The following is a 19123-nucleotide window of genomic DNA, read 5'->3' on the forward strand; positions in this document are numbered from 1 at the left end:
GTTTTGACTATCCTCATTAATATTACTCGAAAATCAGAATTAGCAAATATTTTCTTGGATCCATGTTAATCACATCATTTTCCAAAATTTGAAAGTTTCACATACTTTCTCTATTTTTTCGGACATTGCTACATATGTTCATCGTATAGACAACACATTATATATTAATAGAGCATTAAAAAAAATATTAATTATGTTGAATTGGATTTCATTACCACAACCCTCAACAAGTCTTTAATAATGGTGGGTAGTCAACCCGATGGGTAGACAATTTTTTCCTGTTTTTTCTAGTAATTCCTTTTGCACGTGTTACAACATGTTTATTTGACCATTAATATCCCAAATTTTGTAATGGTAAAATTATAAAAACTTGATATTTTGACAATATGTATTAAATTGTATCCAACAAGATCTATCGTAACTATAAAGAGAGTCAAAGCTAGTTGATGAACAATGACCGAATATCGTACGTTGCTATTTAAATAAATCGAAAAAGTATGTAATAACTTGGGGGAGACTGGTTCAACACTTCAACCCCAACCTGTTATGTCTTTTTCTCAATTTGTATATCATTCCCACATGATGTAGTTAGCCTGGAATGGAGAAATGATGCGTTCTTTTTACCTTAAAGAAATAAATTCAGGCTCTCTAAGTCCAAATTTTTTTTAAAAAAAAAATAGATAATCTTATAAATTTAGGTCGATAAGTTCAAATAAGCAGTAATATAAAACTAAATAAAATCATTAAGTTGTAATAAGGTTAAATAAGTTTATCTAATAAATTTAATTCAAATAAGTTTAGGAAAAGTAATATGACAAGAACACATTAAATATTATATATTGATCCAAAAATGGCATCATTATGCTAATCTTGTTGGACTTATAAAAAGTTATTGATTCGTTTTAACCAGATCTATTGGAAATATGACAAAGTTTTTAGTTAAGATTTAGATGATCAAGTTCTTGCTAAAGAATCAAGATGAATATTAAGGCTATGTTCAGTTCACCTTATTTTTGCTTATTTCAGATCTAATCAGATCAGATCAGATCAGATCAGATCAGATCAGAAAAAATAAGTTCAGATCAGATCAGATCAGAAAAAATAAGTTCAGATCAGATCAGATCAGATCAGATCAGACCAGATCAGATCAGATCAATCAGTTCAGTTCAGATCATATCATGCTTATATTTAAAAACTTATTATTATTAAATATCTTTCACTACATATTAATAAAAATTATAATAATTGAATATTAATAAAGTACTCATTGAGACGAATCAAACAAGACCCCACATGACTATATTTTTTTTTATATATTAAGAAAAATCTAAAAGATTATCTCAAATTGTGAATAGTGTCAAGATTCTAAGTGACAAAGATAAAAAAATACAAAGGGGATTATTATTTTACTAGTACATTTGTTCAAAAGAATTATTATTGTTGTTGTTGTACTTATTAATTATTAATATTGGTAATTATTATTAATTTGTTGTTACCATTATAAATGTCATTGCTATTATTATATTAAGTTATTTTGTTGTTATTAAATAATAGAAAATTAAAAGCCACATGTTAAGAACATAAGATTGACGCAAAAATAAGAAATATATAAAATATGATATCTCAAATTCATGACAACGAAACTACTAATTTCGGATTACATTTCAAAATAAGCTAAGTGTGACATACAAATTAAATTTAGATTCGGTATACCTCTTCTTACCGAATTCCAAATCTCTCTAGCTATTTGAAGTTGCACGATATTTATTTATTTTTTGCTCAAATCATAGTTGTTTGTATATCTTGTTCTATTTTATATGGAAAAAAAAGAGTTCAGTTTGCCGACTTCTCAAGTGTGAAACTTTTTTTTAAGGGAAAGTGTGAAACATTGTATAAGGGCTCTTATAAAATAATGACTTGAGTTATATAATTATTTTTAGTAATAATAATAATTATGATTGTTGTTCTAATAATAATGATAATAATAATAATTATTATTAATAATAAAAGTTGTATAAAAGTTGTAATAGAAATAAAATGATAATAATAGTAACACTATAAAGAAGATCTTATAATGTATTGCATAATAATGATTTACAAAGTAATAATATAATAGTAATAATATATTTTATAAAAGATAAGATCTTGTTGAAAAAATAAGTTCAGATCAGTTCAGATCAGATCAGATCAGATCAGATCAGATCAGATCAGATCAGATCAGATCAGATCAGATCAGATCAGATCAGATCAGATCAGAAAAAATAAGTTCAGATCAGATCAGATCAGAAAAAATAAGTTCAGATCAGATCAGATCAGATCAGATAAGTTCAGATCAGAAAATTTCAGGTGAACTGAACATAGCCTAAGTATATATATAAGTAATAAGGAGTTTGTCAATAGCTGTCTATGAATCAGCAATCTGAGCATGAAGGACCCTTTGATGACATCAAAGGCAATTATAGTGTTCTCCACTTTCTCATAAAAATAACAAAAACCAAACTACAGGTACAGCACCCATCTATATAAGTTTAAGACATGAAAAGGAGTAATATGCATGGAAATTTCTAATATTCCAAATTTACATCTAATGGGAAGTCATATCATAAACTATAAAGGTAGCATTAGTCAAGCACACAAAATCAGAATTAATTATGTTTAGATAACACAAGTTAGCTATAGCTAGTGTAACTCAGTTCTAATTAATTTCAATTAGATAAATTATAAAGTAGTAAGTTCTAATATTTTTTTGATAAGTTTAAGTGATTTCAAAAAGTATAAATAAGTTTAAAATAGTTAGTATTATTTATTTTCATTGTTATGTAAATTTCTTCATAAATATATAATTTCTTTGTTCTTTTTTTTTATTGCAAAATTTGCATTTCCACACTTGTTGAAGTATAATACTGACAATTAATAACTTTAGATATGTATCTGTACAAATGATGTAAATAATGAGATATTGAAAAATTACATATTAAAATGAATCAAGATATAATAGGATTATATTTAACCTTGTATATAGATTATTATAGACTGTCAAAGTTAATTTATAAATAATAGAAATATCAAAATATTGCAATTAAAAAAGAATGGAGGAAGTATAATACCATCACATAGAGGTGATCATTTTGGCCCGACCCAATTTTTTTTGGCTTTGGACGGGCCTTGGGCAAGCCAAAAACAACTTTTTAGTCTTTTTTTGGCCCGACTCGTTTTTGGCCCGCAAAAGCCTGCTAATTTAGGCCTGAAATAGCGGGCTTTGGCATAAAATTCGGCCTGAATTTAGGCCCGGCCTTCCCAATTGGCAAAAAATTTTTGCCGCGGCCCAACCCGACCCATGATCACCTCTACCTTCACATTATCTTCTCCTAGCCTCGATATTCGAAGTCTAGACTAATAAACAGAATTTAAAGAAAGAGAGGGAAGGTTTTGGAGCATGGAGTAAATGTATGAGGGTCATTCAAGTCAGGCCGTGACCATTAAAAAGGCTCGTACAACGAGCAAAGCCTAATTTAGAACGAATTTCTGTTAGCTATCTTTCCAAGTTATACTCAAAAATCAGACTATTCATGATCACCTCTACTTTCCTATTAACTTTTCTACCAAACTTAACAAGCTAAACCTTAGCACCTCTACTTTCGTATTAAATTTTCTACCAAACTTAACAAGCTTAAACCTTAGCACCATTTGTCACTTGATCTCTATCCAAAAGAATCGTGAACCAAGCAATTTAATTTCTTTAAAAAGGAGGCACTCTAGTATAATAGAATATTCACTATAATAGTCTATAGTTGTGTATACTTGTATACGAAGTTGGTGGCCAATAGAGAGCATATAAACATTTAAGAAGAGACACTTGGTATCAAGGTAGAGTCCATAGAAATAATTCCAAAAAAAGTCAGGTGGATCAAATCACACCAAGGGTTTCTAAGGGTTAAGGTTTCTCTTATCATTCCCTTCCTTTCAAAGAGTGTAACTTGCAAATCTGACCGATTGTACCTGTGCGAAATATCCGTTCAATAAGATCCCTTCATCTTACCAACTTTAGAAAAATAAAATATCAAGATTTAAGAAGAAAGAGACACTTGGTATGAAGGTAGAGTCCATAGAAATAATTCCAAAAAAGTGAAGTTTTGATGACGTTTGTTTTGATACAATTGTGCTTTCATTATCTTGGATTCGAGCCGGTGGTTCTATAATTCTTTTTCTAGCTCGATGGGCGGGGGAGAAAGACAAGTATGAGCTTTATATTTGTTTAAGTATATAGTTAAGGCACTCACTAACATAAAGAAAAGATGTATGGTGGGTGTAAAAGTATTTTGAGCAAAAATAGATGAAAATTATTTCGTCCAAGTAGATTTCACTCGGCCAGGTGTGTTAACACATTAAAATTACTTGTAAGTTTGACAAATGATACTTTTGCCTTATTTTATAGCTTGCTTTGTACTCCGACCAAGTTTTTTTTTTTTTTTAGAAAAAGTGGCCCGGACCCCGCTCGGGTCTTAATGGGCCAGACACGTGAGAGTACGCGGGAAGGGTAAGGGGAATCCCTATCCTTAAAGTGCTTTTAGTGGAGATTGAATCCCCAACCTTGAGGTTGGAAGGGTGCTCTCCTTACCACTATACCAAGTACTACTTGGTTTGTACTCCGTCCAAGTGAATTTCAACCGGGTAGGAAAAATAATAAATAGATTGAGACAAAAGTAATTATAATTGACTATGAATTCATACATGTAATTAGTTTTACAATATCTAATTTATTTTTCAAAATTATTGAGATATTTTATTAGCCCTGCACACTGTCCAATAATGACCCTGCCCATTAAAGTCATGTCCAATAAAAGCCCTATCAATTTAATCACGACCCTATAGCTAGCCTTGGATTATCCCGAATAACCAGGCCTACTTCCAACATATACCAAGATTACATTCAAATTCATAAATAAGAGAACGAGACCTCATAACGTAATTAGCACCTAAATATAATTAAAATAATATATACAAACTTTGCTAGCTAAACCGTAAACGTAACATATAACCAACATATTATAAACATACTTAACTCTTAATACTACCTCTGTTTTTATTTAGTTGCAACGTTTTGACTTTCACGCTTGCCAATGTACAATTTCAAATCGTTTTATCTCTAATTGTATGTAAGTAAAAATTATAAAAATTTGATATTATGAAAGCTTACATCGAAACGAATCAAACAAGACCCCACATGACTATATTTTGTTTAACATATAAATCAATAAATGTGGTCAAATAAGAGAACATGAATAGTGCAATTTGTCAAACGTTGCAATTAAAAAAGAACGGAGGTAGTATATACTTAAACACATTAGTTCATGAGAGATTTACAAATCAAAATCCAATTTGTCAGCTAGCTTATGACTACCTTTAATATTTGTCTCCAAGTTGAGTACAGAAAGTGACAACATATATTTTGAACAAGAAACACCAAAGTTTTCCTCACATCTCCCTTTATATATATTCCACATTTCTTCCTTTAAAAGTGGGAAGAGATTCACAGTTTTTGGTTTTTTTTTTGGAGTATACTTATACTTAGGTGACTGACAGAGAGAAATTACAAATTACCCATCACGCAAAAACCCATTCTTTCTTATCTTGATTTCATAAATTCTCCATTTTTAGATTTCTATTCCTTAAAACTTGGGAATAGAAATTACTAATAAATTATCATATTTTCTCTTCCATTTTCTTCTGGGGTTAATATTTTTTCTTGATTCAAGGTTAGTTCTTTCAAATGCATGTTCTTTGATCAAATTAAATTTCTGTTGTTATTGTCATATACAAAGATTTAATCTTTTGCATGGTATGTTCTAGAGGATTTGTTTTTTTCTGGGATTTAATCTGGGTAATTCTTATACTACTAATTAATCTTAATATTATTGTTGTTTAAAAAAGAAATCATTTCAAGAGTTCAAAGTATTTGCATGGTATAGGTAAAATGTTGCATTTATTGTCTGTAAAAACTAGATTTGAATAAGATTAATGAAATGTTCATGGGTCTATTTGTTTTTGTTGCTTCTTATTATAATATTGTTATAATATGCTTTTTTTTTGTGGGTATAATGATAATATGATATATAAATGTTGCAAAAGAAATGGCTGAAAAAGCTGAAATCTTTGAGTGGTATATAGCTTCAAGTTGCATCAACTATGGAAACTTTAGAAATGAAATGCCTAATTATATCTGGGTTTTTTGTTGTATCTTCTTTTCTGGGTAATATACCACATTCTATCAACTGCTTTTTTTTTGTGGGGTAAAATCTAATTGCTAAATTTTGTACCACTTTGATTATTATTGCCAAAAATCAGCACATTTTTGTTGGATTTTTCTTACATTTTTGTGTTGTTTTCTTTCTTGCCGTTTCTGGGTTTGCTTCTTTTTGAAGAAGTGGTTCCTGTGATCAAATTTTACCTTTTGATGAGTGTCATAACTAATCACGCAATCTTTTTTTCCTTGTTCCTTTTTTATTAGCTGTAATTAGGCCCGACTTATTTTCAGTTCAGTTCAATTCCGTTCTTTTGAACGGGCCTTAGTTAATCTTCCACATACAATTAAGATAACTTTTTCCCCTTTTCTTTTCTTTTTTTTACATTTTATAATTGGACCCAAAAAACTGAGTAATGATGCTTAGAGCAATATTTTCTGGTTGATAAGAGCTTTAACTTTTCATTTAAGTCAAAATTAGTGTTTGAGTATGTTTTAATTGAGATATGATATGGGGTAGGTGGTTACAACTTTATTGGAAATTTCCTAGAACTTATCAAATTAGTTTTGGTGTAATTGTTTTTATCTGCAATTAACAATATTATGGAGTCATCTTGGAGATCTTTATTGTGTTTTTTGGAACTTTGACTTTGTTTAATCAAATATCAACTATTTTTTTTGCTTCTTTGAGATTGATTTTTTGGCTAGATTTTAAAGTGTTTGTTAGATGATCTTGTAAGCTACAATTAAGTATGTTTAAGGAGTGGGTTAACGACGAATTTGCTCATGTAGGCTTTTCATTTTCAAACACTTAATTTTATAAAACAATTGGCTTGGTGTTCAATTGAACTTTACCTTATTGTTTTGTTGCATTGAGGAATATCATTTAAGTATCAAAAATAAGATACTGATGATGTTGTCACTTAGGAATATGTACGGTATTAAGAATGTGATGTACAACCACCATCACTTCTTGTTCTTCCCTTATCTTCTTTGTGTGCTTGAGATCAAAAGTATGGGGTAGTTTGCACAATTTGGTGACGATAGAAAAATTTATCTCTTCTTAATTTGTTCATTGTTTCACCACTCAATAAGTCATATGAGTAGCTGATTAGTTTTAGTCTTTTAGAGGGCATGTTGTGGTAAATGTTAGGCATCGCGTTTGTTGTTAGCCGGTGGATTAGTACTAGAATGTATAGTGACTGTATTCTACTTTCGGAAGCTACTCTAAAAGTTACCTCGATTCCAAAAGCCGATTTTTTTCTAGCATATCTCAAATAGTACCTCGACAGCTCAACCCATAAAAAGTATCTTTTTTAGTATTTCACCAATCACCAGAACTCTAAAAAGTAAAAACTACCTGAAATTTTTTAGTTTGAACATGCCAAGAATCAGCCAAAGCTAGACTTCTGTAACATTTAGAGAGGCTAAATGTCTGATTGTTTAGATATCTAAATGTCGAAATAGAGAAAACGGCGGGTTCCACTCCTGGAGATTTACATAAATTCCCCATGACTGATATTCTAAATTCTAAATATCTGATAATTAGCTTTGTACCCATTCTTTAATTTTAGAATCCTAAACTCATATGAGTGAACTTAATTTTGCTGGTTTATTTGTCTTAGGAGACATCAATATTAGGACCTTTCACTATGGTCATTTCTACTCCTAGTCTGAAAAGTCACTTGGACGGTGCTCGCCACACAAAAACTTGGTCATGTCTGAATCTTTGTTAGGTAGTCTAATTGATTTCAGGTGTCTAATTTAGGTATCTGATCATTTCGATTCCCGATGCAACTGAAGCCATCTTAATGTGAAGAGCTAAATCAGTGGTCCATGTCTTGATATAATTGATCTCTTGTTTTGAGTGACAATTGTATGGACAAAACAAGATCCATATTGCTGTAGAAAGACTATGTTACCATTAAATTGGACCAAGACAACGACGATGTCAGCTCATAAATTATTTTTTTCCTAGGCAGGTGTAAATGTGCAGATGTACAACTGCATAATTTGGCCTCAGATAATCTTATTCTTTATTTGCAGATACTTAGAATTAGCACTGCATTTGGTAGTGAACTTAATTAATACTGTCTCTTAACATTGGTGGTCACATGGTTATTAATCTAACCAGATTATTATAGTAATAATCTCATGTTTTACTTTCAGGTAAGACAAGGTGTATGAGCTTGTAGACCTGAAGAACAGCTAGTGGGTGAAGAGTTTTGCTTCTATATATGGGCTGCTGCTATTCAAAAAAAGTTGGCCGTACTCCTGGATATGAGGATCCTATTATCCTTGCATTAGAAACACCTTGTGAGTACGCATCCTATTGCAAAATATTGCTTAATTATTGCGATATGGCCAATATCAATTAGCTTAATTAGAAATGATACTTCTTTATCCTGAATATAAGTCTGTTTAGCTTATTCCTTTTACTTGAAAACAATAGTTATTTTACTACTAGAGGTAATCTGAACTATCATTTAAGTATCAAAAAGAAGCCGACCCCGACCCCATCCTATTGGGATTTAGGCTTTGGTTTAGTATTTGTTTATATTAATACAATATACATTGCTAGTGTACCGAATACTGCGTTATCTTCACCTGAATAATCTAATCTGAACTTACGAGGCCTAATCGGACTTGACTAGTCCTGATTACACCTCATGTTTATACTCAATTAGGCCTTATCAGCCCGAAACTTTTTCTTTTAAGGTGAAGAGAAGGCACCATAAATTTGCTTCAAGATTTGTACTTTTTATCAAAGGGATAACACACCTTCTTTGGATATAGTATTGACTCCTTCATACTCCTACATGGTTGTATTAATTTTCTGACCTTCTCTTTCGTTATCTTTGATGTCTGCAGTCACTGAGAGTGAAGTGGAGGCGTTGTATGAGCTATTTAAGAAATTGAGCAGCTCCATAATTAATGATGGCGTGATACACAAGGTTAGTGTTTTCATGAGATTCATTAGTAGGTTTCTGATGTCACCTTCCTCCTTGCTTAACTGAAGTATATTTAATTGACAGCCTTATTTAATTGTTCTCTTGCTTTTGACGCAGGAAGAGTTCCAGCTTGCACTCTTTAGAAACAGTAAAAAGGAGAACCTTTTCTCAGACAGGGTGAGTAGGCAGCTTCATCTTTTTTTAAAGACTGCCTCCTTATATTCCTAATTCTGTGTAAATAGAATTGTTAGATTTTTGTCAGAGTCTGAACAATGTCATATGTTTCACCTTTTGTCCAGATCTTTGATTTATTTGACGCGAAGCGCAATGGTGTTGTTGACTTTGGTGAATTTGTTCGATCACTGGGAGTGTTCCACCCAAATGCACCTGTAGAACAGAAGATCGATTGTATGTACCTCAGTTTGTTATTGAACAAATTATCAAGCATATTACTACTTGATTTTCTTACTTCCTTTGTTTCTTAATGGTTGGAACAACATGCAAGTTATAGAGGATAGAAAAAGTGGAAGGAACATATGGCTCACTGTATAAATCAACTCAATCACTCGAATCACTTTCATGAGTGCACATATGCCCTTTCCACTTTCTTTTCCCTCGTTAATTTGTGTTTCATTTTACTCTGTTGCAAGTACTCCAGGAAGTATAAGCTAACATTTTTCAATGGTCATCCCACAAAATCCATATACACTAAACTGAAATTATTTTTTATCTGCAGTTGCATTTAGATTGTATGATCTCAGACAAACGGGGTTTATTGAGCGTGAGGAGGTGAGTACTCATGAAACTGTGAGAACCTATATTACATGGCATTTGTAATATTGTTAGCTTTTTTCCTATGCAATCTTTTTACAATCTTCTACTTGAATGCAGTTGAAGGAGATGGTTCTGGCACTATTGTATGAATCGGAGTTGATACTCTCAGATGATGTTGTTGAGGCAATTGTAGATAAGGTAGGTCATAGGCTGCAGGCTGAAAATTTCCTTCTTATCTTAAGTTACATTTACATGCACTTGTTCTTCTTTTGTGGTTCACATATTCACATATTGGGTACATCAATTCTGCAGACTTTCACTGAAGCAGACTTAAAAGACGATGGAAAGATAGATCGAGAAGAATGGGATGAATTGGTAAAGACGTATCCTGCATTGCTAAAGAATATGACACTTCCCTATTTAAAGTAAGTATTCTTTCAAGTTTCAAATCACAATACCTGGAGAAAATACTAAATCATCAATGTGAGATGCAATATGCAGATGATATTTTTGTAATGGAATGGGGGAAAAAAGAGTGTCTGACTTCCCAAAACACACACTAATTTAAATGTATCTTGTTGTAAAATGACCTATAATTGCCACTACGGTATTTATCATTTGCATATTTGTGATGATTGAGGAACGCCTCTAATACATGCGTGCTATCAAAGAATTAGTCATCTTATAATATGTTATATTTCAGGGATATTACACTGGCATTTCCGAGCTTTGTTTTGACCTCGGAAGTTGATGACATAGAGGTGCAAATGACAGAAAAAGAGCACAACTTATAAGACTATAATGCGTGTTGATGAAAGACATTCAATGTCAACTTGAGAGGAAGTTGAAGTTTCGTTAGCATTTTAATTTCGGAACTTTTGAGGCGTGTACTAGAACGAGTGAAATTCGGTCAACACAAGACATAATAATACGCGAAGAGCCACGCTACTACGAGTCTGCAATGTTAATGATTCATCCATTTGGTGCTGAAAAATTGCAGTAGCAGAGAAGACATGTACATGTAAACATATGCTTTGGTGGAGAGGAGAAGGAAGTATATATGGCACATGTGATGTACATGTCATTTGAAAAGAGTTTAGGCATAGAAGTGGTTGTGGCTTTTATGTGGAAGTTCTCTTCATGAAAATAGATAATATATATATATATATCATATATGTATAGAAGTATTAGGTTTGAGAAATAGGAACTGAAAAGAATGGATATGAAACTTGAACTTCCTGCTTCAAATTCTGTACTGCCAGTGAATTACTTTATTGATTTTGATCACCAGTATTCTGGAGCTTAAAGAATATCATAATATGCATGTGTTCCCTTCATCAAAGTTGTTAAGATTCAATCAGGTATAGGCATAAGATGGAATCAGACATAATAAGGTATAATAAGGCCCCGACGCCCCGTTTTCTTTTACTTCGACAAATTGAACTGAATTGAATTTAATTGAACTGAAGATAAGTCTAAAAGAATAAGGATAAGTTTAGCTCAGATAAATTGATGTGAAAAAAATGCGATCCGTATCTAACATTAGTGAAATGTAGTAGGATTTGGTTCCAAATAACAATCATGTTAATTAAAATTTTCCCTATTCAAAAGTCATGTAGTTATTCTTTTTTTTTTTTAGGATGTATTTATGATTAATGTTGGGAAAAAGTTACTTTCTCGTTCTGTTTTGAATAAAACGTTTGTTTTTTCATGCAATCCAATACGCTTTTTTAATTATTAATATTTTTAGTTACGCACGCGTAAAAAAATATAAAAGAATTTATAATTTGATAGTATGTATCGAGACGAATCTAACAAGATCCCATCTGATTATGTTTTTTTATATAATGGCGATAAATTAGAATTAAATTAAATAATGTCATTTAAAATAGATGGAGGAAGTATTACAATTGAAATATAGGAATATTGGATTATACTACCTTCGTTTCATATTAATCTACACACTTTGACATTTTACACTATTCACAAATTGCACTTTGACCCTCGTTTGTGATTTATACGTGAATAAAAACATAGTCATGTGGGATCTTGTTAGATTCGTATTAGTATGTATTTTATTAATATGTAATTTTTATAATTTTTACAAATACAAAACTAAAGATATAAAAACATAGTCATGTGGCATTTGGCATGCGTGAAAAGTATAAGTGTGTAGATTAAGGCTCCGTTTGGTAGGGCGTAAAACGTTTTCCCGGAAAACTATTTTCCTCTATTTTTAGTTTTACATTGTTTGGTTGGCAAAAGAGTGTAAAACCATTTTCCTTTGGGGTAAAATTACTCTCCCAATGATGGAAAACCATTTTCCTTTCAAAATGAAGGGAAACTATTTTCCTCATCCTCTTGTACACTCCTCTCACTATCTCCTTACTTTTCCTTTCATTTTCCTTTCATTTCCTCATTTTTCTTACATGTAACCAAACAACGGAAAACTAATTTTGGAATTGTGTTTTCCATTGTAAATTGTTTTCCATGAAAATCATTTTACACTGAAAATATTTTACGCCCTACCAAACGGAGCCTAAATTGAAACGGAGGTAGTATGATATAAAAAAAATTATGATATGACATTACTTAAATGAAGTGATGGGAACAAGTGAGAGAGTGAGAGGATAGATGCGACCCAAGGTTTGTCTGTTGATTGTTGAAGTTCCTATTTTTCAACATCCAAAAAACTGTTCGTGGGCTTCCATATTCATGATAGTGATATCCTGCCAAAATAAATTATGATAGTGATATGCATTGTGCAAACTGAAGTAGGTGACAATTTATATAATTTTGGGAAAAGAGAGACATTTTTTGGGAATGATACGAAAAATATGGAGATTTCGTATGGTACATGAACAAAGTTATTTTCAAAATTATTATGAACCATTAATTTTACTTGGTTATATCACTTATATATAACACGATTTTCATGTGCCATATAGATACTCATATCCACTATTTAGTATGGTTGGTAGAGACTTTTGCGCCTATTTAACTCCCGACGAACTGTTTAACTAAATGAGTCGACTTGAATTTGACTTAAAAATTAATTAATTTAGGTTTAGGTTTGAAATCCTAACCCGAAAATGAACTAAAATGATTTGAAATTGTCGAAAAAACACTCAAACATCTATCATAGACGCCTGAACCTGCGGTCAGGCGCCTAAAATATTAGTTTTGGGGTGGTAGAGGTAGCTTTTGAAGATTAATATAGTTTATTTTTGTTATTTATTTTAACTTACATCTAATTTTACCAAACACTAATTATCATACAAGTTATTTTCACGGTCAAACAATTAATATTCGACAATTGACATATAGTACAACAACTGACAGTTACTCTTACAGGCTACAACTAATAGCTTCCATAATGAGCTTGTCTTGGCAACCAACCGTTTGAGTCTCTTAGGGGACTCAAACGGGGGTAATTTGGTCATTTTATGCGTTGGAAGATTTCACGCGCGTGTGGCTGACATTTGCTTGTCCAATGCTAGGTTATAATGGTACCATTCTCCGAAAATATTGATACCTTGGTACCAGTCCTGATAACAATTTGATATCAATGTCAGGTTATAATGGTACCATTGTGTTTTATTTTGGGTGTATCAGTCTTTTTTGGACTCGAACCGTTGGTTACCAAGCCTTTCTTCTTCCATAATACCTACTTTTGTATAACAGACCCTTTGTCTTTCCTTTGTTCAGCTTCCTAGTTTCTTCCTTTCAAATAAGTTGGGCTAGAGCTTCCAAAAGATCGGCCCTATTTGAAGCCAAAAAGATAGGGCTTTAGTATTTTTTTTGTTGGGCTTATTTTATGTTCAATGTTCGTCAAGGATCTTTCTCTAACCAAAACCTTTTCTCCAACAAATAGTAGTCTACAATGTAATTGATCCACACATATTGTGTTTATTGGTCTTTATTGATAAGTTCACTTTATTTTATCATAGGAGATGATTACTTGTAGACTTTGTGTAACGCCCCGACTCCTAAGCATCATGAATTCATTAATTAACTCTTACTTAGCAGCGGAAGACTTTAACTTAGTCGGTGCGTTACTGCCGTACCTTCCTTTTGGAAAATACAAGGCAACGTAAGTTCGTTAAAGAACGTAACTTTATAAATATTAAACTTCATAACTAACCTAGAAATGCGTAAATAATTAGGTGGAACATAATTAAGGTTCATAAACTAATGTTCTTAAGCTTAGAATACATAATAATAAGAGTCTGCATAATTTAAGTAATAATTATTCCTCACTGCTACGCCATTCCGTCGTCCCCGTCATTACCTAAAACAGAAAAGCAAAACGTCATGAGCCGAGGCCCAGTAACATACCACTCTAACATCGTAAATTCATTTCAATTCATTTTAGTTGCAAACAGGAGGAGAGAGAAAGAGTAAAAACATTTCATAAACATTTTATGTAAACATAAATTCATTATTATCTTCATATCATAATCATATCATAATTATCTTATTGGTAACTTGGCGAGTATAACATACAGGGACGTCTCCCATCATCATCATCGTCATAATCATAGGGCAATAGCCACCAGGGACAACGTCCCTAACCAGAAGGTGGCATAAAGCCATGCATAGTGCGGTGCCACCAGGGACAATTGCCCCTAACCAGAAGGTGGCGTTTTCGCCATAGAATAGAACGGTACGTGCACGACCAACATAACATCGTACTGCCAAGAACCATCTTTCACTTTTTTTTATCATGTTCCGTTTATTTTTATATATACATTATACTTCACAATCATCATGAAATCATATTCTTTAATCTTTCGAAAGTCATCATTACGTAACGTCATGAAATATCATGTTCATAAAAAGTATTTCATATCCCGCAATCCATAAAAGCATACATTTAACATAAACATTATAAATATCAACATAAAATAGATATTTAGAAAGGGAATGCGGGTGTTAGCAGTAGACGTTACCTCAAATCCTGCTTAGTAACTTTGATAGTTGGGGGAGGCTTGTAATATCCCTTTTTCCTTAATCTAACCAATAATTGATAACGAGACGATTAATATCGTAACATTCCTCATTTTTTTTATTATTATAGTTATAAGGTTGACTCGTTAACCAAATTAATAGTTGGACTATGTATATTTGTTTAGTTTACTAAACTTTATAAGTATCGTCTTAATACTTAAATAATAATAATAATTATTATTATTATTGCATTAGCTTTATAAAATAAAACTTATCATATTCAATATTATAAATTAAGGTTAATAATATGAATTTAACAAAACAAGGATAAGACCATTTTATATTATAATTGTTAAACTTATTTCACCCAACTTGCCCATTAATTATGCTAAGTCATATTACTTAGATTATACTATACTTTTCATTTAGTTATAATTGTACGTAATACTTTCAACAACAAACTTAATAAGTTGTTATTATTTGAGCCCATCATCATATTAGTAACTACTTAACAATTAAGACATCTTAAGGCCCAAAGGAAAATAAGAAAGGGGAAGTAAATAAAAAGGTAATGTTCATTACCTTGCGGGCTTGCGGCAAGGAACAGAGGAAGCGCGACAAAACGCACGTCGCTGGATATGGACGCTGCAGCGGCGAGGTTGAAGGTGTCGGAGTGGCTCGTTTCAGGTGGCGTTTCGTGCAGCCAGCAGGTGGGTCGAAGAGAGAGAAAGGAGTGTACGTGGGTCGTTGCTGGTCGCGGAAGTATTCGGTGGTTGGGAGGAGGGCTGGTGCGTGGCTGCTGTGTATACGATGTCACAAGTGGTGATGGTGGCGTTGTGGTGGTGCGGCAAAGGTGAAGGTTGGTGGTGTTGTCGTGACGGTGCGGCGCAGGTGGGTCGAAGAGGGAGAAGGGTGCTGCGAGAGAAACGAAGTGCTGGGTAGGTGGAGCCGTGGAGGTCCGTGGGTGTTCGGTAGTTGGCTGGGTAGTGGCAGTAGACGTGGGTGGCGAAGTTGGTTCAGTGGTGGCGGTGGAGTTCGCCCAAAAACAGAGGAGGAAGCAAGCAGTGGGTTAACTTCTTATTATTTTTGGCTAACATTAACTCCAAATTTCTGATTTTCGGTTTCGTTTTGTGTTGGCAAAACTTGGGAATCAATCGGTATTTATAGAACTTGTTGGAGGTTGTCATTGCCTTGCTGTTCAATTTATCATGTGAAAATATGAATTTGGGTCAAGATACATTAATGGAAGAAGGTTGAGAATTCAAAGTTTGGGGGCTTCTTCCCGGATTTTATGAGATATTGTAGCAACTTCATTGACTAATGGAGAAGATTTCTGACATGAGCGTTGTAGTATAGAGTTAAAGGGTTTGATTTCATGTGTGAACACTTCAAAAAAAATTGCCAGAGAAAGAAAATGGAGGAAGGAAGAAGATGGGCTGAATTTTAGACTCATAGGGGCACTTTTGTAATTTCAATTTTTACTTAAGTATATACTTGTTCTATTGTCCACAAGTTAGATTAAATAAAGGAAACTTAAAATAGCTTATTATATATTTTAATATCTATAATTCTTGTTTTTGTTAGTTTGAAAATATTTAATTTATAATTAATCCGATAATTAGTATTACTTAAATACGGGATATTACATCCTCACCCCCTTAGAAAAAGTTTCGTCCTCGAAACTTACTAAGTCAAAATAAGTCATGCAATGCATATCAAAAATCATTATGAAAGTAAAACATATTCATACTTTAGATAACTATGCAGATCAAACATGATAAACATACATAATAATCTAAGCAAATAGATGAGGGTATTTCGCTTTTATTTGATCTTCAACTTCCCAAGTTGCTTCAGTCGACGAATGGTTGGCCCATAAAACTTTTACCATGGGAATTACTTTGTTTCTGAGCTGCTTTTCCCTACGGTCAAGAATTTCAATCGGTTTTTCTTCGTAAGTCAAGTCGTTTCTCAGTTGTAAAGGTTCATGCCTAATCACATGGCTTGGATCAGGTATGTACTTTCTTAACATCGATATATGGAAGACATTATGCACCTTATCTAGGTCTGTCGTAGCGCCAGTCGATAAGCCACGTCATTCACTCGCTCGAGAATCTCATATGGACCGATATATCTTGGACTAAGCTTACCAGATTGACCAAATCGCATGACACCTTTAGTAGGTGAGACTTTCAGAAAAACATGATCCCCACTATGAACTCTAGTGGTCTCCTCGACGTCTGCATAGCTTTTGTCGATTTTGCGCAGTCTTGATCCTGTCTGAATTAATCGTACTTTTTCTGTCGTTTCTTGTATCAAGTCGGGTCCGATCATTCGAGCTTCATATATCACTCCAACAAAGGGGTGTTCTACATCTTCTTCCATAGAGTGCTTCATATGGGGCCATTTTGATGCTAGCTTGGTAGCTGTTATTGTAAGAAAATTCTACCAGTGGCAAGTACTTCTCCCAACTTCCTTGAAAATCTAACATGCATGCTCTTAACATATCTTCCAGGGTCTGTATCGTCCGTTCCGTCTGACCATCAGTTGCTGGGTGGAAGGCTGTACTGAAGTCGAGTCTAGTGCCAAGAGCTTTTTGCAATTCTTTCCAAAACTTTGCCTGGAATCTTGAGTCTCGATCAGATACGATTGAACTCGGAACTCCATGTAGCCTGACAATCGTATTCATATAAGTCAGCTAGCTTGTCTAAGCTCCAATTATTTCTTATAGCAAGAAATGGCGGATTTCGTCAATCTATCCACAATCACCCAGATAGAGTTCATGCCTCGAATTGACGGTGGTAGTCCCATTATGAAATCCATCGAGATCGAATCCCACTTCCAAGTAGGGATACTCAAAGGTTGTAGGAGCCCTGCAGGTCTTTGGTGCTCTATCTTGACCTTTTGACAAGTCAAGCATCTTGCCACAAATTCAGCGACTTCTTGCTTCATGTTGCTCCACCAGAATGTCTGTTTCAAATCTTTGTATAACTTGTTTCCTCCAGGGTGGATTGAGAAAGGACTATTATGAGCTTCTTCTAAAATCCTCTTCTTTAATGTCTCCTTATTGGGACACATAACCTTCCTTGAAATCTCAAAGTACCATCCTCTTGGATCACAAATCCTGGCGACTTCCCTTTTTCACATCATTCTTTATTTTCTCTAACTCTGGGTCTTCACCTTGTGCCTCCTGTATGTCTGCCAACAAGTTGGCCTTAACTCCAATGCATTAAGTATGCACCTTCTTTTCTCTGAATGATCTCTACTTTCATTTTCCAAAGATCATCTTTTATAGCTTTTGGTAGGGTCAAGGTTGTGTTTAGGTGAGCTTTTCGACTTAGGGCATCAGCTACAACATTTGCTTTTCCAGGATGATATTGAATGTCAAGGTCGTAGTCTTTTAGGAGTTCTAGCCACCTACGTTGTCTTAAGTTCAACTCTTTTTGGGTAAAGATGTATTTGAGGCTTTTATGGTCGGTAAAGATTTTGCACGGAACACCATACAAATAGTGTCGCCAGATTTTCAGGGCAAATACGACAGCGGCTAGTTCAAGATCATGGGTTGGGTAATTTTGTTCATGCGGTTTGAGTTGTCGAGAAGCATATGCTATAACCTTCTCGTTTTGCATCAGCACGCATCCTAATCCATGCTTGGAGCATCACTATACACTACAAAGCCATCTGTACCAGAAGGAAGGGTTAGAATTGGGGCAGAGGTAAGGCGTTTCTTTAACTCCTGAAAAGCTTCTTCACATTCATCGCTCCATTCAAACTTGACCGACTTCTTCACCAATCGCGTTATAGGCATAGCTATCTTTGAGAAGTCTTGGACGAATCTTCGGTAGTATCCAGCTAAACCCATAAAACTTCGAATTTCGGGGACATTGGTGGGTCTAGGCCACTCCATTATGGCTTTTATTTTCTGAGGATCAACGGAGACTCCATTCTCGGAATGATGTGCCCTAGAAAGGCAACTTCTTTCAACCAAAATCACATTTCTTCAGCTTCGCATACAACTTTCTTTCTCTTAGTATTTCCAACACCTTTCTCAAGTGTTCTTCGTGCTCACTTGAGTTTCTTGAAAATACCAAGATATCATCGATGAATACAACAACGAATTTATCAAGGTAGGGCTTGAAAACTCGGTTCATCAAGTCCATGAAAACGGCTGGGGCATTGGTTAATCCAAAGGGCATCACCGTGAATT

At 33.5% G+C, this 19123-nt stretch overlaps 1 protein-coding gene across 2 annotated transcripts; it reads left to right on the top strand.

The window, feature by feature from the left end:
* The first annotated feature begins 5480 nt into the window (after positions 1-5480).
* Positions 5481-11266, top strand: LOC104888242 (calcineurin B-like protein 7). Of its 2 annotated transcripts, none has more exons than XM_048640860.2 (9): positions 5481-5756; positions 8411-8557; positions 9113-9195; positions 9310-9369; positions 9492-9600; positions 9929-9999; positions 10084-10164; positions 10279-10391; positions 10670-11266. In XM_048640860.2, the coding sequence occupies exons 2-9, from the start codon at positions 8479-8481 to the stop codon at positions 10758-10760; spliced, it is 687 nt and encodes a 228-aa protein (XP_048496817.1). In that variant the 5' UTR covers positions 5481-5756; positions 8411-8478; the 3' UTR covers positions 10761-11266. The 2 variants fall into 2 exon arrangements, with proteins under 2 accessions (XP_048496817.1, XP_010671443.1); XM_010673141.4 differs by having other exon boundaries at positions 5493-5756; positions 9929-9981.
* Positions 11267-19123: the final 7857 nt, after the last annotated feature.

Source organism: Beta vulgaris, chromosome 3 (assembly GCF_026745355.1).
Source record: "Beta vulgaris subsp. vulgaris cultivar EL10 chromosome 3, EL10.2, whole genome shotgun sequence".
Taxonomy (NCBI): Eukaryota; Viridiplantae; Streptophyta; class Magnoliopsida; order Caryophyllales; family Amaranthaceae; genus Beta; species Beta vulgaris.

What these genes read in the sequence shown, in the direction of transcription:
- LOC104888242 (XM_048640860.2), top strand. Translation starts at nt 8,479, where the DNA reads ATGGGCTGCTGCTATTCAAAAAAAGTTGGCCGTACTCCTGGATATGAG. An exon ending in AGGTGAGTACTCATGAAACT is followed by an intron (nt 10,000 to 10,083) that starts GTGAGAACCTAT and finishes ACTTGAATGCAG; the next exon opens with TTGAAGGAGATGGTTCTGGC. An exon ending in ATGACACTTCCCTATTTAAA is followed by an intron (nt 10,392 to 10,669) that starts GTAAGTATTCTT and finishes GTTATATTTCAG; the next exon opens with GGATATTACACTGGCATTTC.